The following is a 17,194-nucleotide window of genomic DNA, read 5'->3' on the forward strand; positions in this document are numbered from 1 at the left end:
TCTCTTCGGAAACTGATGCAGTGCTGCCGCGTCGCGTCCTTTGCGTAACACCTTCGAAGTGCTCCCCATAACGAACAACAACCAACACCCGTGTCACACATAGTCTTTGTCCGTCAAGCAGACAGATGCTGCCATGCGTTGACGTCAGCGCCGTAGACTCATGCGCAGTGGCAGGCTGGCTTGTAATAGTGCCCAGCACGGCTTGCGCGGCATAGATAAACCATGGAGGAAGAAGATGAGTTGCAACGCGCAATTGAAGCGTCCAAGGAGCAGGCGCGTCTCGACGCGATGATTGAAGAGGAGCTGCTAGCCGAAGCGATTGCGCAGAGCCAAACGAGCTCGGCTGCGCTTGCAGAAGTTCGAGCTTCGAATAAAAGGGATTCATATTTATTGTCATCTCCAACTACGGGTAACTTCGCGAGAAAACGGCGCGGCTCGGTCTCAGCGGACCGTGATGCTGTCGGGCAAGACAAGCGGAGGCCAAACCCAGAGGACCCTGCACCGTCGCAGACGTCGCTACAAGAAGCAACGGAGCTGCAGCCCATACGCAACGCTTTCTCTGTACTGCAATCCTCCACTAGTAAGAAAACGGCACGATCTTCCGGCCTCGGAGATACAGTCCTCCAGCCTGTCCCGATGCCGGCCATCACGGCCGTCTCATTTTCAAGCGAGCCAGGCCGTTGTATTTCCAAGTACTCTTCCAGCCTCGACCTAGTCTTCTGGAAATCATGGCTGCGCGAACCAGCTCGCAATTCACTTCGAGATTGGATGCTATGCGAGCTCAGCTGGCATCGCGTGATCTACACGCGGCCGAACGGTGGCATCACGATTCACACCCCGCGCTTTACGACGACGTTTGGTCGGGATGACTTACCTGGTAATTCGGATGGGTCTTACTCCAAAACGCCCAAAGCGATCCCAGAGTGCTTGATGGCGATCAAGGAAGAGATCGAGCGGATCACGCAAGCGTCCTACAATGCGCTCATTGTGAATTATTACCAAGATGGCAACGACAGCATAAGCTATCATTCTGACGATGAGACTTTCCTGGGTCCCAATCCAAGCATCGCTTCATGTGAACCGTCCGCACACGAAGCACCGATCCTTATGAAGCCTTCACTGATAGCCTGACACCTGGTATTTCACGCAGTGACGCTCGGCAGTACGCGCGACTTTTTGATGCGTCGCAAAGCGCCCTCGAGCGTGTCCATGGCGAACAAGAATCAGTTCTACACCAAGAGCATCGGCCCTGCCGCCACGCGGCCGACGGAGAAGTTCATGCTCGAGGACGGCGATTTGCTTCTCATGCGCGGCCGAACGCAAGCCGAGTGGGAGCATGCCGTGCCAAAGCGAAAAAACGCACCCGGTGGGAGGATCAACATTACTTTTCGCCGAGTCGTAAATCGGAAAGGTACCGAGAGTGTGTTACCTGTTTGCTTCAAACACTTTCGAAGGGTTACTGCTGACAACGTCCCTCCTCACCCTCCTGGCAGATTTCCTGCGCTACAATCGGGGTGACGGGCCGACGTGGCGATTTCAGAATGGACGCATGGAAGAAGCGCCCGAAAACCCGGGCATATAGAACTCGCTCCAAGCTGTTGTCTTGTTGTCCCACTATCTCTGCAAACATACACGCATGTTCTGACCACACTTTAAAAGGGCAAAGAAGGTCGATGTTTGGCTTTGGCTGCCAATTTCGACTTGGAAAGGATTTGCGGTCAGGCGAGTCCGTCAGCCTGATGAGATGCAAAACAAATGGCCATTGCGCGTCCAGAGACCGCTCACCTGCCTCCACTCGGCAACCGTCTTCGACATCGCTTGCAATTTGTCATCGATCTTCGCCGCCTTGGCTTTGGCTCCTCGTTCAGACTTGGTGCCCTTGAACATCTTTCCTTTTCGACCAGCGTAAGGCCCTCGGTTTCTCATTGAGTGCACGATCGCCTTTGCCATCGCCGAGTCCTGCTCAGACGACAGATGCCAGCCGCGAAGAGCTGCATTGAGCGCTTCTGCATCTGCCGAAGAAGCGCCTGCGGCTGCGTCGGTTGCCGCGTCTGCCCCAAGGTTATACTCCATCGCCATGGCGCCCTGGGCAGTCCCCGCGCTCGTGCTCGCTGGCGCTTGAAGAGCTCTGGCATTCGCTCGTGCGCGTGCGATGAATTTGGCCACTTTAGGACTTCGCGGCAGCTCGTCAATCGTTCCCATCTGCAAGGCAGCAGATGCAATTTGCGCTTGTGCACGTAGACTGTACTGCGGCGGGCGCCATTTGCCGGTCGCAGGATTCCGCCAGCGTTGAAAGAGATTTTGTGATGCTGCGGAAGGCGCGGGTGTTGATGGAGAAGAGCCCTTTGAAGTTTGGTTGAGCTTCGGTGATTGGGAGGTTGCAAGTCCGGGCTCGGCGGCTGTAATTGTCTGGAGAGTCCGGCAAATCGGAGCGGAGACGCTGCTTCGGATCGCGGCTGACGGCCCGGTCCGTAGGGTACCACAGGTGCACGCACCTCGCATGAGCATGTTTGAGGTCATACTGACGTTGCGTCGTCGAACTCCAAATACGAACGTTTAGTATGCCGATTGGCGACCACTGAGGGAGGGGGAAGAATGTAGTTCAGCTGGTGAAGCAATCGAGAAAGTTGCAAGCGTGTATGTAGCCCAAAGACTAGCAGCAAAGGGAGAGCAAAGGAGAGGCAGGTGCAGTGCCTTTGCAGGTGTTCATCCCATTCGGTGCAAACCGCTCTACGTCTTCTCTCCTAATTAACCATTCGGGCCACTGCTCTTGAATTCAGTTGATATTGTCCTTCAAGTGGAAAAGTGTAATCTCACGCTCTCGAGCTATTTACATGGTAGTCGGACCCGTCGCACTGAGGGTCTACGTCATTGGGCCACCGTGCTTCAAGGACAGAAGACTGCGAGAGCAGATTGGCGCAAGCCTCTCTTCGCTCCGAGCCTCGACTCTTGCGTTTGGCTCGTCAACGTCTGTCGCTAGTGCGATCGCTTTGACTGTCTCCGTAGAAAGTTTATTAGACAGGGCTTGTACGGGCATATTCACATCTCCAAAGTCCAATGCCGGTGAACGGTCATACGCTAGCCTGAACGACTGTTCACCAAGCGGACACACTACTGAAAGGATACATTTGACGGGGCATCCATGCAACAACTTCGGAAGTCAAGACACTCTCGCTCGCTTGGAGGACCGAAGTCATCCACAATGCATAGTGCAGCGACCTCATCTCTCTGCATTCGTTGCTTGTTAAGTTTTGGTGCCCGGCTGATTGACGTGTGTTGCAGCGAGCACATGCTGTAAACGAGTGGGAGGACCCGCCATCGAGGATGGTCGATGTGCGCATCGACCGAGCATAAACTGTGCAGAGCTTTGCCCCATCCAACTTCGATATGATACAGCAACTTGAAAGGAGGGTCGGATATGTATCAGTGTACGAAGAAAGAGAAATGATATCTAATCATCCTTATGCCCTTGTCAACTTGCGCCTTTCCCATTGAAATGTCCTTGCCCGTATCCGCATCAACACCATATCAATCTCGTGTCCCAAAAGGCATGCCTCAGCCAGGAAGCCTGATCCCTTTGTCTTTACGCATTGGTAGACCAGGAATCGGTGGCGCCAACTTCTTGCCCAGTACCGAGGAAGAGCTGCCCGGAGGTGGTGGTGCTGGCGCAGGCGCAGCTGCAAGTGCAGGCGTAGCATATGGGGTCGAGTTCGAAGATGCAGCTGATGCCTGATGAGCATCGGCAATACATCCGCCACTGTCAGCTACACCTACTGCTTTTCCGTTTGCGGGAATGCTCGCGGTACCCTTCTTGCTCCCAGCTCCAGGAACAGTGCCCTTGTTCCTCGCACTCTCATCTAACGCACGTTCTCGCGCAAGCAGCTGTACCTTTTCGCCAGTCACCTGTGGCGAGACGGTCGCAGGTCTGAGCAGGCTTCCATCGACAGCGGCAGGGACACCAACGGCAGCGAAGCCGGGGCTGACGGTGACAGCGCGCAGCCCAGCTGGCGAGAAGCGGTGATCCGCGAAAGGATCCGTACCGAGCGAACCATTCGACAGTGCTGACATCGGTCGCATATGCGCGTGCTGCAAATCCTGCGACGAAGCACCTCCCGCCGCTGACGGCGTGCGCAGCAGACCATCGGACGGCTCAGGCGAGTGGAGCGAAAAGTGCTGAAAGTGCGCGGAGTTGTGATTGTCCAGGATAAACATGCCCATGCCGCTGTCAGCGCCCATGAATGGAGGCGGCGAAACGCCATCGCGCTCGCTGCCGACAAAGGAGGGGCTGTCGGGGAAGCCATCGGCGTCGTAAGATGCCGATTCTGGTTCGTCGGCAAAGGAGAGCCAGTCGGCCGGACGCGTCGGACGCGGTGCAATGGGACCCGGGACGCTGCCTGTGCGCGCGAAAAGTGCGTTTCGCCCATCTTGTTCGCTGCGAGCATCATCGGAGCTGATGCTCAACTCCCTTGCCTGATTGCCCCTCGAGGGAAAAGACACAGTATCACCGCTGGTAGTCGCGAAAGCAGTAGCACTGCAACCTGCGCGACTGCCACCAAGCGAGACGACATCCTTGAGCATCTGTTCGTTCCGCTGTCGCTCCTCTTCGCTGATTTGCACGTCAGAGTTCTTTCCCGCAGCCTCCACGTATGCAAAACCATCTTTTCTGGCGCCAGTCGACTTGTCTTTGTTATTGGCACGCCCGAGCAGACCTTTGGCCCAAGTGCTACCTTTACTGATCGTTCCTTGGTTCTCGGCACTAACCACGGAGCCATCTTTGCCCATGTCGCTGTAGCCAGCAGACTGCTGTTTCCCCATCTTTGGGTTTTTCGCCGCCGCATTGTCGTCTTCGGTCGCTGCGTTCGGATTTTCGCTCGCGGTAGAAGTATCGCCTTTCGCATCTTCAGCTGTCGAAAGCTGCGGAACGGCATCGCTCGTCTTGGCACGGCCAAGTCGCACCATGTTGCCGACACCGCCAAGCGTGGCTGTCGAAATGCTAGATACTGAGTTGCTCAGGACAGAGAGACGCGGCCTTCTCTTGCTATTCGCAACAGTGGTTCCAGACACTGCTGCTTCCGACGGAGAAAAGCTGCCCTCCCCATTGCCGCCTGGCTCGCCGAGTGAGCGTATGGAAGGCGAGCGCGTCGACATGGGTGTGCTGATGCTGCGTCTGTGGCTGCTGCTTTCAAACTGCCTTCGAGTACTTGAAACAGCATCCTTAGCAGAATTGCTGTGAGGAAACCTCGGCCTCGTTCGTGTAATATAGGTTCCGCTCTGCGAGATGGCAGAGAGTGGCCACACGCTCCTCGCAGTCAGCAGCGCCTCGTGGACCTGAGCACTATACTCGATGCTGACTTCCAGCAAATCAGAAAGAGATTCGTGGTCTTGCACCTCATCACGTTTGAGCAGCTCGGCACGCGCCTCGAGGTCCTGCAAGGCATCTTCGTATGCAGCTTCCGAAAGTCGCATCTCCTCCTCCAACTCGCTATCCGCGCGTTCATCTTTCTCTCCCCGATCCCCCGTAACTGTACTCGCGCCTTTTGCCCCCGCTTTTCGGCGCTTTATTCGCGCGTTAGAAAGGCGCGCCTGCGTCGAGGAGACCTTCTTGCGCGCGGCTTGGTAAGCTTCGATGCTGACTTTAGAGCGTACGAGGCGCGAGAGGTAGGTGTCTGCCAAGGTCTTGGCAAATGTGTCTTGCAAAGTAGAGAGATGAAGATGAGCTTCGCCTAGTAAGGCGAGAGAATTACCTGTATACCACACAGGTGACAAGCACGTACCAGTCAGCATTACAGAGTGAGACTGCAAGATCATAGGTCAAACTCACCCTGAACATTGTGATCGCCAAGTGCTTGAGCGGCATCGAGCATGGCAAGACCGAAGGCTTCACAAGGCATTACCTTGTCGTCTTTGCCTATACTTCCCACCATGGCAGCCACAGCAGCTCCAGCGCCACCAAAAAGGCTCATCCCTCTAAAACCTGCTTTGCTGGCAGATTTGGCTGAGGCGCTGTTGTCGTCCTCCGCATCTGCCAAAGCGGTGTCGTTGGTCTCGGCATCCTTGCTCAATACTCTTGTCAGAGAAGCGACGTCTGTGTCAAATGGTAATGGTTTGCGTTTGGACAGGTAGGCCCAGTACGCCTTGCTGGCAGCATACAGTTTGTCATTTGCGTCCTTGCGCAACTTGACTTGTTCGTCGAGCTCGGCTCGCGCAGCAGCGGCAGCATCCTCGTCGTCATCAGCTTTATCTTCGGCGTTGACATTGTCATTATTGGTCCCTTCCTCTTTCTCCGACCATTTGCTCGATTCCAGGATCTTGCCATCCACGGTCACACCGTCAACGGTGTCCTTGTTATCGACGCAGGCTCGGGTACTGGACCCCGAGCTGCGCCACGACTGGAGTTTGCTCAGCGCCTTCATTTCTCTTCTTGGAGCAAACCTTGGACATCTCCAGCTCACTGCCGAGCGTCCGCTTGCATCGTCGGAATGAACGAGATGACGTTGGCAAGAAGACAACAAGTTCAACTAAGGTCTCCAAGAAGGCACAAAGCAGCAAAATATACCCCATCTCCGCTTCTTGGCTGCACGGTTCGCATCAGTGCGGGTGGTTCGGTGTGGCGCTTGCGGAAAAGGGTTCCGATGCTCCCATTCGATGTCTAATTTGAGTAGGGTTGGCGGGCTGTGTGCTTGGCTTTACAAGCAATTCATCTGCCGTTGCAAGTATCAACATTTTGTAAGTCCACACTCAAGGAGCCAACCAGAAAGTCCCTCCATCGACTTCCAAACCTCTCTCGGTTTGAAGCTGGCCGACAATGACAACTGTCGGTCTGTGCTGCTCTCGTTATCTTTCTCTCTTTTTTGTTCCATCCTTGATCCCCTGCCATCTCACCGCGCCCTTCACGTTCAGCAGGCTAACGAAAACGCTCTGCAATACTTTGTTCGAGCTGATACCGACGAAAGATGCAGTTCCTGACAGGTGCCATCCGGTCCGCGGCCGCCGCGAGGTCCGCAACTGCTTCCGCCAAGTCAATCGTCCCGAGCATGGCTGCCGCTGCTAGACACGCGAATGGTGAGTTGCACAGTCAACGAGGCTATTGCGTAAAGGCGAGCTCCGGCATGTCGGATTATGTGTCTGCAGGGTGACTGGCGCATGGTGGAGGAGCCAGCAGGTGCAATTAAGGTAGACCAAGATAAGCAAATTGGGAGAGAAGGATCGATCTATCTTAAGGAGCGGATGCCCGGGGCATGACGCAGTGCACTTCCTTGGGCGGAAGGCCTGAGATGAAGAGGCCAAGGTGACGGCAGTCTGTGGCACTGCGCTGCCCTCGTTGGTCCCTTCTGCATAAAAGGCGGTAGACCCCTCCCACTTCGCCTGATCTATCGACCGGGGGCGCAGCGGGGTCCCATACGTGGTGTGCACGCCTATCTCGAATTCTATTTGTCATTCGACGGTCTGGTTGGGTTGCTTACCATCATCTCCATCACTCAACTTGCATTCTTGCCGGCTACAGTCCGCAGCTACGCCTCGCACCACGAGGAAGAATCGTACGAGTCCTTTACCGAGCGATATGTCACCTTCTTCTCGTCGGTCCAAGATCTGTTCGAGCTCCAACGCGGCCTGAACAACTGCTTCGCGTACGATCTCGTCCCCGCTCCAGAGGTTGTGGAGGCAGCTCTGCGCGCTGCGCGTCGCGTCAACGACTACAGCACCGCCGTCAGAGTCTTCGAAGGCGTCAAACAGAAGGTCGAGAACAACCAGCAGTACCAGCAGTACCTTGACGCACTCAAGCCTGTCAAGGAGGAGCTCGGTCAGTACATTTAATGCAATTAGCCACCATCGTTGCTGACCGTTCGTTGGCCCCCTTTTCGTCTAAACATGTACAGGCATCAGCCTCAAGGAGGAGCTCTACAGCCCATGATTCTGTTCCATTTTTGCCTCGGGCGGAAGAACAGATGCGACGTGCCAGGGGAAGACAGAGAGAGTGCGCGAGTAAGGCAGGATAGCAGGCAGACATGCAGGCAGGCAGGCATGCTCGCGCTCTTATAGACAGAGGCCGCTCGCTACAGGGTCTCAGTTGCAGAGAATGTACCATGCCTTATGGCATTACTTGGACCGGCGGACGAGTGCGTAGATGTATCGACTCGCTTTCCGATCCATGTTTCAAAAACGCCCAATTGAAATTGGCATAGCATCGACTATCGTTCTTCTGTCTGCTTGGACGCTGTGCTTGCGTGGCTATGCTGCAGTTATTACGAGGGAGTGCAAACAAAGAATGGAGAGTGACGGTGACGCGGACGCGGAGGCGGGCGTATGCACTGCCACGGCGGCGACGTATGTTAGAGCCAGGGGGCATGAAACCCCGAACGATGGGGTATAAGATGCACGCAAGGGGTCGTGGGGGCTGTTAAAGAAAGACAGGTGATGTCAGTTTCTACCAAGTCCAAGGCAAGAGGGAAAGGCGTCACGCTTGTAGCATGCCTCGTTCAGCTACCCGTTCTTGGCTCCCGTGCAACGCTTGAACACGATACACGAGAGCAGTCTCACCAGCCGCCCATTCCTGACTCAACAATCTTTGAGAGCAGAAAGGGGCTGCTTAGAGTTGGATTGTAGCGTGATAGTCTTTCATCTTCTTTGATTTGCCGTGTTCTCGAAGAGCGAGCATGCAGCAACATTGGATCCGAGAAAGATTCACTCACAAATGTCAGGGAAGGGGGCAAAGGCAGAGCTACGCGATTGGAGAATGATCCCTCTTGTGCAGTTTGAACCTCGTGCAAAGCAAAGCGCAAAGCTTGGGCTCGGCAATATCAGAAAGAGGCACCAGGCCGAGCTCAATGGGGCTCCAGATATCAAGAGCCAGACGATTTGAAGGCTGTGGGGGCGTTTGCCGTGGTTGCGACCCATGCGCGTGCGCAAGTGCCTTCATCACCTCGACAAGCGCATTCTTACTCTCCATGTTCTGCGGGCCGGTAGCTGAGGTTGCAAAGAGGGCAGCCCGCTTGGATCTACCGGATGACGCAAAGTGCGAAATGGACGTAGAGAACAGAACAGGAAAGATTCCTTTTGGCTCTGCCTGCGCACGATCCGAATCCGCGTCGCAGCAGAGCGCAAGGATCTGCTCAGAGTGTAGCAATTGGGCGGGCGTACTTGACTCACTCCGAGCAGAAATGCCTCGCATCTGCAGCGTGTGATGCAGTGGCTCTAGAACCGAGACGACTTCAAGGACACGGTCTGGTCGCTGCACTCGCCGTGCGGCCGTTTTGGTAGCCTGTATGCGCTCTTGGGCGGGGAGCGCCTGCGGGTCGTCGTCCTCAGCGAAGATAGATGCGCGCTTCTTCGTTCCAGTCAGTACAGCAGGCATGGCATTCAGCCGGCTGGTCCTCGTTGACGCTTCCCACATGAGCCATTCGGATCGCTCTTTTTTAAGTACGGTGGATGCTCGCTCGGCGAGACCTCTGCCGATGACCTTGTCGCGTGAGTTGGCGATGCCGATGCGGTCTGGGCTCAGCTTTTTCGCGAGTTTGAGGAGGTTGACACTGCCAGGGGATGAAGGGAGGACCTTCTGACGCTTCGTCGGGGTATGAGGTAGTGGCGCTGCTGCTGCTGCCGCCCGCGTCGAGTTGTTCAGCTCGAGTACACGGTTGGCCTTGTTGCATCTGCTATCATCTTCGTCATCTTCCCGATGCGCTCGCCGCTTGCCTTTCCATCTTGCAATTTCAGCGTACGTCGGGCCCACCAGCGGGCCGAGGCCATTGCCAGAGGCGGTTCGTAAGAGTGCCAGGTCTGTCTCGAGGGCGGGAGTTCTAACGAGGTTCACAGATGGCGACTCTGCTATCGCCGTTCCATCGATCCGCGTGGGTGTATGAAGCAGAAGAAGGCCACGTACGTGCTGTAACGGCGTGGTGTCATGGTCCATAGAATCTCCGTTGAGGGTTACAAATCGATTCCCCTTTGTGGTGGACACAGGGGGTGGTAGCACGTGGGTTGCTTTCGATCCTTCGCTACTGTCGGAGGCGGTCGAGAGCGAGACGCGAATCGGACCTGCATTCGGACGAGCGGGTGTGACGGGCACTTTTAACGTGAGAGTCGAGTTGTTGCTTTCGGAGGACGCTGTTGTGAATTTATGCAGTGATCTACGCTTGCCCGCTGATTGCAGCAACTCAAAGCTCCTCTCCACACTGGGAAGCCGATGCGCGGAAGCTGGCTCTCTTGCTGGCCTTGAGCACAAGGCACCACTGGTGATTCTCTGCGATTCGATTGATTGTGGCGCCAATGTATTGTGCTTGAACGCGGGTGGCAATGAGGGCTTCTTTGGCAGCCTGCGCTGGACCGAAATGCTGTGCATCACACTGTCCTTGCCACCCAAGTCAAATGTTGTCGGAAACGAGTGACGCTGAAGATTATATGGCCGCGGGTCCTTCTCATTAGAAGGGACATCTCGAGCTTCGTCGTCGCCATGGTAGGCGCCGAGTTTGTACTGGACCTCATCGTCGAGGTTGCCAGGGTCATAGAGGGGCGTGCTTGATTGCAGTGGAACCTTGAATTTGTGCGAACCAGCTTGCGCAATGTCGTCCGGCCATGCTGGAAAAGGCATGGTGTCGCTTCACCGTGGACGCCGACATGTCTGCCTTTACAGACACGTCGTGAGACTAGAGAATAAGCGCAGATGGACAAATGAACCGCCGAATGGTGATGGCGGCAACCAAATCCGTCCAAATTGTGTATACAAGGGCAGATGTATCAAAACTACACGAGGACGCACGCGTCAAGACCGTGAGAGTGTTACAATTGTTGTTCTTCGTTTGTTACTAAGCACCACTCTTCACCTCACCCATGGTACACTGTCAGGTCTCAGCTTGCTTTGGTCATGTATAGCAAAGAAGGCCCAAGTAGCTATCTTCGCACGAAGAACCCCTAGCATGCCATCTGTGGCGGGCATCTCACCGTTCCTGAAAGCCTGGAAAGCAGAAAGCTGATACCACGAAAATGGCACACGTCGGCTCCACCGGTGCCGTCATGGTGGAGAACTACAGAGCCTTTCGTCAAGAGATCCGCGACCGACAGCAGCAGATGCTGCAAGCCGGACAACCTGCCCAGCATGAATCTGAATCAGACCAAGGGCCGTCTTTGATTCCTATTCGCAGCTCACCATTGTGGAAGAGATATTGTGATCGTGAATCCAATGACCCGCAGGCAACCACTGGACCACTTCCAAGTGACACCTGTGCAAGTAGAAAACTTGGCCCCAATTATGTTCGTTCCGTTGCTTTTCTCAACCACGCCTGAATGCTTCTGAGATTCTGACATTCTGACATGATTTGGCTAGATCCCCGAGGAAGAAACCATCAGAAACGACTACTCTCAGCATTTTGTCGACTCGGGATGCGGTGTCCTCCCGGCTAGCGCCGTACGCAATCCAAGCATCGAAAGCCGCTTCATCGAGTAAGTCCAGGTGTGCTAATTGGCGGTATGGTATGTTCTGACCAGCACGCCTTTTTGTAGGTATCCAAAACTACGCAAGCTCGTCGAGATTCATGGCCAGCTGGTCGAGCTCATCGCACACCCTCCGACGTACCTCAAAGCTGATCTACTCCAGTCGCTAGCCCCAGCTACGCGTTTCGACCCTGCAGTCGATCCTTCCCATCACTTTCATCTGAATCATCTGCTTCCCATCAAATACGATGTTGTCCTTATTGATCCGCCGCTTGAAAGTTATCAGTGGGAGGCTGCTCCGACCGCCCCATCTCTGAATGCGTCGGGTTGTGGGCCGAAACACCTCAAGAGCGCTGGGGCATTTTGGAGTTGGGATCAGATAGCAAACCTACCCGTCCCACAGCTTGTCGCCAAGGAAAGGTGAGCCAGATTTTTCAGCGTCTTGGATGGCCTGCGGCTGAGCACACTTTCAAATAGCTTCATATTTCTCTGGGTTGGCAGCGGAGCCCGCAATGGGCTCGAACGCGGGAGAGAACTCTTATCCCGCTGGGGGTTCCGAAGGTGTGAAGATATCTGCTGGCTTGCGATCGATCCTGAGACGGAGGCCGATACCCTCAAAGGAAATAACTTCCAAAGCTCAACTTCATCCGGTCTGACGCGCACAGTTCAGCACTGCCTCATGGGAATTCGTGGTACCGTGCGCAGGTCAAACGACACCAACTTTGTCCACTGCAACATCGATACTGACGTGATTCTCTGGCCACCCGAGAAAGGCGCGGACCGCCTTATATCCAAACCACCAGAACTGTACAATCTGATCGAGAATTTCTGCCTCGGCACACGACGTATCGAACTTTTCGGACGCAATCGTAATCTTCGTCGAGGTTGGCTCACTGTCGGCGCAGAGGTGGGGCCCGGCTTTGCAGGTTGGAGCAAGTCGCAAGGTCATTTAAGGGCGCAAGCAGTCCCCTATCAGAAATCGACATACGACTCGCACTTCCGTATCGACCCGCCAGGCTGCGATCTCAAGGATCGCCAGAACGTTGTGCCGTTCTCTACCGAAACGGATGCTCTTCGTCCAAAAAGCCCGATGCCTCGGGGTGCTGGCATGAACAGCATTTCCCTCGTCCGTGGCAACGCGCTTACGCCAGGAAGCAGAGGCATTTCGCCAATGCATTCACCTGGCCTGAATAGCGATGTGAACTTGACACCCGAAGCTGATCTCAATTCGCCCAAGTCGCGATTGGGCGGTGCGGGCCTTTCGGGACTTGGCGCCGGAGGACCCAAGACTGTCAGCGTGCAGAGTGGCAGCGAGACGCTCAGTGGCCCGCAGGCTTCTGTTTTGGGGCTGAAAGGTGCGCCAATTCGATCTGGGCCTTCTGGGCTGGGGAGGACTGTGCATTAGAAGTGTTCTGCAACGAATCTGAGACTAGTTAGTACAACATCGCGTGATCCCCATGCTGCGGACGAATCATTCAACTGCAACTGGCATTCTGCGCGTTCCTTTCCGTGGAGAGCGTCCGGCGATCTCCTTCTCTCCGTCGATTTTTGGCACTTTGCCCTTAAACAGTGCGCCGAGAGACTCGGCTCTACTGTTATCGTTCTCAAAGGACTTACGCCCGCGAGCTTTGAGCTGCGCTGGACCCTTAGAAAGCCCTTCTTCTAGAGCAAAGCTCGCTTCTGAAGCGTGCTGCAACTTTGGGCCAGGGCGGAAGCTGGGCGACATGGGCTCAAGGCCTAAGCGGCGGATAGTGTTTGGAATGGCACTGTCGAGGGGGGTACGCGGCATAGCATATCGAATGCCGCCATTCCGACGTAGCATGTTCAACTCGTTCTGCTTCGCAGATCTGACGTGTAGTGAAGAGCGGTGTCAGCGATACCGTGTCAACATGCTGCGAGGGGAAAGACTCACAAAGCGATACCGTAATTTCTGTTATCCTGCTCTAACTGTTCCTGCTTCTTTCGAAGTTTGGCCAACTCGATCCCGCGATTCGCAAACTCGATCTCCAGCGTCTTGATGCGGGTGTTCGCTTTGACCATATCCTGGGTTGCAACTTGAGTCTCCATCAATGCCGCTCGCCCTTGGCAGGTCTCGCACGGCTGCCTTGAAGCCACACCTCCACCGAGGCCTTCGTCATTCGCCTGATCCTCGCGTATGCGTAGGCTGTCGACCAATCGCTGAAGATGAGCGACCTTTTCAGATGCGTCATCCCGGATCCTCTGCTCTCGCAATTGGCCATGCTGCACATCAGCCTGTAGTTCTTGTGCTGCGCGTTGCGCTTCGCTTTGCTGGTCTCGAGCCTCTTGCAGTGCATCTTCCAGCTCGTCGCACTTGTTATGCAGTGAACGCAGCTCGTATTGCAGCTCTGAGAGGGCTTCTTGCCTTTGATGCTCCTGTGCTGCCGCCGCGCTAGCTGCCGATCGCTCTGCTTCCACGCTTGCTTTCAGAAGGTCGACCTCATGTTGTGCCTCGCGGAGACGCTCGTTGAGGGCTGAGTTAATTCCCTCACGCAAAGCTTCCACGTCCTTGCGTAGTAGATCTTCGTTGTCCCGAATGGCTACCAGCTGTTCCTCGGTGATGGCAAGCTTGTCCTCCAGCTGGGCTTTCGCGGCCTGGATGTTCTCCATTTCGCGTGAGAGCCGGATAGCAAAGTCGCGCTCACAACTTTCTTTCGAGAGACGACTTGCCTGCTCGATCTCAGTTTGCAGGCTTTGCTCCGCGCTCTCTCGCTCTTCAGCCCGAGCGACAAGCAGTCGAACTTCAAAGTCCCGCTGTTCCTGTACCCGCCGTTGCACCTCCGCACTGAGCTCTTCTTGCAGTTTCTGGACCTTAACTTGTAACAGAGCCTGTTGTTTGTTTTGTGCCTGCATTTTTGCCTCGAGCTCCAATTGCTGCTGGTCGATCTCGAGTTTGAGCCGCTCAATAAGTGCGCTGACTTCTGCATGTTGCTGATCTTGTAGTCTTGCAGCTGCGAACGCCTCCTCCTTCTCGCGCAATAGTGCCAGCTCTGCAGCGTCTACGCGCTGCTTCATTCGCTCATACTCTTTGAGCGTATCGACCTCGGACGAAGAGACGCGCTGCAGGGTCTGTCTTAATTCGAGGATCTCGCTGTCCCCTTGCTGCAAACGCTCGATCAGATGCGCTGTCCGCTCGGTATGGACCTCATCTAATTCTCGAGCCGTTTCGAAAACCGCGCTCAGGTTGGCCGAGTCGTCCGCATCAAAGTACGCCGAATTGTGGCTGATGGATGCCGATCCGACGGAGGAAGCATTCAGACTGCTATGTGACCGTCGGCTGATATCGAATAGTGAGCATGAACCCATACGAGAAAGCGATAGCGACCGTTCCGCGGTTGCGGGAGTCGATAGAACCTTCATCGCGAGCTGGCGGCGCAAGTCGGGTTTGGCAGCATCCCTGCGACCAAGACGCCGCGTAGAAGGCGAAGAGAATAATGCAGGAGATGAAGGAGAATCAAGCGGAGTTGACTGTCTTTGAAACACAGGTCTGGTGAGCTTTCTCCCGCACGGGAACATATGCTGTTCTCCTTGTAATTGAAGGGCTTGCGAGCTCAACTGACTCGAGTTCAGGTTCGTCGAATCGCCCGTCGAGTCTATCGCACTTTGAGTAGGTAGCGCTAGAGGCTGTTCTGAGTAGCCGCGAATGGTAGGGGAGGTCTCAAGGGGTGGAAGAAGGGAGCTGCTGCTTTCATCCGACTCGCTTGTGGTTGGCGAAGGCGGCAGCGGAAGGGACAGGGGAAGCTGTGAAAGCTCCTGCAGAGAACCTCTGCGCACCGAAGTATTAGTCTCTGCAGGTACCTCATTGCTGTCACTGTCACTGCCACTGCCAGCTGCCTCTACCTCCACCCCAACATGTACTTTGCCATCGGGTACAATTCCATCGGCGTCCATCAGCGCTCGCTCTTCTGAGTCAAAAGGCGTCTGACCCGCAGTCGATAGACTCATACTGATCCTTCTCCTCTTCTCTTTCTCCTCTTCTATCCGCCAGCCCACCTGAAATCCTTTGACCTCACGCTGCAGTGTGCTAATGCTGAGGCTTAGTGACTGGTCATTCACATCGGCCTGCCCAACAGCCGCTAGACTGTTATTCGAAATGACGGGGAGGTCATTAGGGTTGCTCTCATCTACGTCGAGGTTATCGTTGGTGCTGGGAAGGATGCGCTCAGATGGCCGTTGGGATAGTCCTGATGCAGAAGGCGACTCTGAGCTGGATGATGGTGGGCGTGGCTCTGCGCTGCCGATGTTCGAGCGTCGAGGCCGACTGTAGTTGCTGAGTGCCACGACATCTGCAGACAGGTCCATGATGTTGGACATGCTCTCGATAGACGGCAGGTCGGCGAGCTGCCCGGACATGTCCCAGGCAGAGTCATTGGCGGAGGCGTGTTCAAGAGGCCCTTTTACACTCGTCCCAGCTGGCTTCTCTGGACTCGAGTCGCCATGCTTCTGATCGGAGTTACTGAGGCTGTTCCCGCTGCTGCTGCTTCCGGCTCCATCGCTACTGAGAGTGCTGTTAGCTCCTGATGCAGCCGACCGTGGCGCGTCGCTGCCGTCTAGGCTGTGCTTGCCTCGCCGCAGAGCTCGTGACTTGGCATCCTGCAAGGAAGGCCGCGAGACTCGCATTTTGACTATGCGCCCCGGATGCGGTGTTTCTTCAGTATCCACTCCCGCCTCAGATATGCTGCTGGACGAGCTATGGAGTGAAACGTCTCCGACTTGCAATCTTGTCCCCAGATGCGAGTTGGTGTGTCTCTGGTCTGCTTCCATGGAAGCCGCATTCGAGGAGGCAACGGTGAACAGTCTAGTGATTTGTTCCGCGCTCTCCAGCGAGGGAACACGTCGGACATCCGGTCTGACCATTGACGTGGAGGCTTCGGAGACCTCGGCTGACAGCAAGCTCATGCTGCTCTCTTGTCCATCGTCATAAAGACGCTTGCTAAAGCGTACCGAAGTGGCAGAGCCCGCGCCGCCTGACGCCTCGATCGCATGCGCCTTGCGACGCAAGATCGAGCCTGGCGTTCGCGGCAGATGTGCGAACGCTTTGTGATTGTGTGGTGCCGGCGTCAGCGGTGGGAGGAGAGATACGAGGCTGGCATCCGGCGTCATATCTACAAGAGCACACATCACAGAGTCAGATACTACGCGCCTGTATGAGCCGGCGCGAGGGAGACATACCAGCTGATTTCTTGGAGCGCTTTTTCTTCGGCTTCACAAGGAACTGCTTCGATGTGCTCGGAGAGATTGAGTAAGATGAACTGTGGTCGTCTGACGCACCGTTCGGCTGTGGCCGCATGACGACGAAGCCATCGTTTGCGGCCTCCACTCCCAAAGTGGCCATCGTGGGACGGAAGGTGCAAGACACCGAGAGGCCGTGTCGACACACGGAGTTTACATCAATCCAGAGCTCTGCTTGTAAGGATGAAGGACAAGGAGAGCAGTGACTATGCTGAAGCGAAAGAAGTCGAGAGCGAATATTGCCTCATCTAGGTGCACGGCAAGGCGTTTTGGTCGTGTCGAGTGATGAGTTGATGGGAACGCGTTTCTGTTAATGGCGCGTGCGAAATGAGGTCACGTGACCTACTTTGCCAGGCATGCACTTCAGCGGTCTGCACGATGCCCACATACGTTGCTGCACACACAAGCCGAATGCAAAAAATTTGTGGTGACAGTGGCGGCGGCGGCGTTGCCACTCGACAGGTGGCCTGTGCAACTTCTTCTATGCACTTCTCCCTCCTTCATCTCCCCTTCCTAACTC

General features: G+C 55.4%; 7 protein-coding genes across 7 annotated transcripts; 3 read left to right on the forward strand and 4 right to left on the reverse strand.

Annotated features, from left to right (window-relative positions):
* Positions 1-636: 636 nt before the first annotated feature.
* On the forward strand, positions 637-1,582 carry K437DRAFT_228143 (uncharacterized protein; the record flags this gene model as incomplete). The annotated part of the gene is made up of 4 exons (XM_013385520.1): positions 637-1,075; positions 1,151-1,205; positions 1,242-1,420; positions 1,494-1,582. 4 exons carry the CDS (start codon positions 637-639, stop codon positions 1,580-1,582), a joined length of 762 nt encoding a protein of 253 aa, XP_013240974.1.
* Positions 1,583-1,652: 70 nt separating this feature from the next.
* K437DRAFT_270353 (uncharacterized protein) lies at positions 1,653-2,520 on the reverse strand (the record flags this gene model as incomplete). Its single annotated transcript, XM_013385521.1, has 2 exons — positions 1,653-1,700; positions 1,786-2,520. 2 exons carry the CDS (start codon positions 2,518-2,520, stop codon positions 1,653-1,655), a joined length of 783 nt encoding a protein of 260 aa, XP_013240975.1.
* An 830-nt stretch (positions 2,521-3,350) lies between these two features.
* Positions 3,351-6,647, reverse strand: K437DRAFT_259146 (uncharacterized protein). The gene is made up of 2 exons (XM_013385522.1): positions 5,822-6,647; positions 3,351-5,744 (listed from the first exon to the last, which is right to left on the reverse strand). The coding sequence occupies exons 1-2, from the start codon at positions 6,411-6,413 to the stop codon at positions 3,556-3,558; spliced, it is 2,781 nt and encodes a 926-aa protein (XP_013240976.1). The 5' UTR covers positions 6,414-6,647; the 3' UTR covers positions 3,351-3,555.
* A 136-nt stretch (positions 6,648-6,783) lies between these two features.
* Positions 6,784-8,192, forward strand: K437DRAFT_259147 (COX5A-domain-containing protein). The gene is made up of 3 exons (XM_013385523.1): positions 6,784-7,062; positions 7,505-7,801; positions 7,878-8,192. The coding sequence occupies exons 1-3, from the start codon at positions 6,954-6,956 to the stop codon at positions 7,910-7,912; spliced, it is 441 nt and encodes a 146-aa protein (XP_013240977.1). The 5' UTR covers positions 6,784-6,953; the 3' UTR covers positions 7,913-8,192.
* A 63-nt stretch (positions 8,193-8,255) lies between these two features.
* Positions 8,256-10,713, reverse strand: K437DRAFT_13729 (uncharacterized protein). Its single transcript, XM_013385502.1, has 2 exons — positions 8,691-10,713; positions 8,256-8,395 (listed from the first exon to the last, which is right to left on the reverse strand). Exon 1 carries the CDS (start codon positions 10,583-10,585, stop codon positions 8,720-8,722), a length of 1,866 nt encoding a protein of 621 aa, XP_013240956.1. The 5' UTR covers positions 10,586-10,713; the 3' UTR covers positions 8,256-8,395; positions 8,691-8,719.
* Positions 10,714-10,815: 102 nt separating this feature from the next.
* Positions 10,816-12,855, forward strand: K437DRAFT_239649 (MT-A70-domain-containing protein). The gene is made up of 4 exons (XM_013385524.1): positions 10,816-11,244; positions 11,318-11,433; positions 11,494-11,844; positions 11,902-12,855. Exons 1-4 carry the CDS (start codon positions 10,978-10,980, stop codon positions 12,827-12,829), a joined length of 1,662 nt encoding a protein of 553 aa, XP_013240978.1. The 5' UTR covers positions 10,816-10,977; the 3' UTR covers positions 12,830-12,855.
* Positions 12,856-12,895: 40 nt separating this feature from the next.
* K437DRAFT_270358 (uncharacterized protein) lies at positions 12,896-16,777 on the reverse strand (the record flags this gene model as incomplete). Its single annotated transcript, XM_013385525.1, has 3 exons — positions 12,896-13,271; positions 13,337-16,547; positions 16,615-16,777. The coding sequence occupies 3 exons, from the start codon at positions 16,775-16,777 to the stop codon at positions 12,896-12,898; spliced, it is 3,750 nt and encodes a 1,249-aa protein (XP_013240979.1).
* Positions 16,778-17,194: the final 417 nt, after the last annotated feature.

Source organism: Tilletiaria anomala, assembly GCF_000711695.1.
Source record: "Tilletiaria anomala UBC 951 chromosome Unknown K437scaffold_107, whole genome shotgun sequence".
NCBI classification, from domain to species: domain Eukaryota; kingdom Fungi; phylum Basidiomycota; class Exobasidiomycetes; order Georgefischeriales; family Tilletiariaceae; genus Tilletiaria; species Tilletiaria anomala.

Bases quoted from the DNA above. Each gene is read 5' to 3' on its own strand.
- K437DRAFT_239649 (XM_013385524.1), top strand. From the start codon at position 10,978: ATGGCACACGTCGGCTCCACCGGTGCCGTCATGGTGGAGAACTACAGA. The intron at 11,245-11,317 runs GTTCGTTCCGTT...TGATTTGGCTAG, and splicing joins GAAAACTTGGCCCCAATTAT to ATCCCCGAGGAAGAAACCAT. The intron at 11,434-11,493 runs GTAAGTCCAGGT...GCCTTTTTGTAG, and splicing joins ATCGAAAGCCGCTTCATCGA to GTATCCAAAACTACGCAAGC.
- K437DRAFT_259147 (XM_013385523.1), top strand. From the start codon at position 6,954: ATGCAGTTCCTGACAGGTGCCATCCGGTCCGCGGCCGCCGCGAGGTCC. The intron at 7,063-7,504 runs GTGAGTTGCACA...TGCCGGCTACAG, and splicing joins CGCTGCTAGACACGCGAATG to TCCGCAGCTACGCCTCGCAC. The intron at 7,802-7,877 runs GTCAGTACATTT...AAACATGTACAG, and splicing joins GCCTGTCAAGGAGGAGCTCG to GCATCAGCCTCAAGGAGGAG.
- K437DRAFT_259146 (XM_013385522.1), bottom strand. From the start codon at position 6,413: ATGAAGGCGCTGAGCAAACTCCAGTCGTGGCGCAGCTCGGGGTCCAGT. The intron at 5,745-5,821 runs GTGAGTTTGACC...TGTGGTATACAG, and splicing joins TGGCGATCACAATGTTCAGG to GTAATTCTCTCGCCTTACTA.
- K437DRAFT_13729 (XM_013385502.1), bottom strand. From the start codon at position 10,585: ATGCCTTTTCCAGCATGGCCGGACGACATTGCGCAAGCTGGTTCGCAC.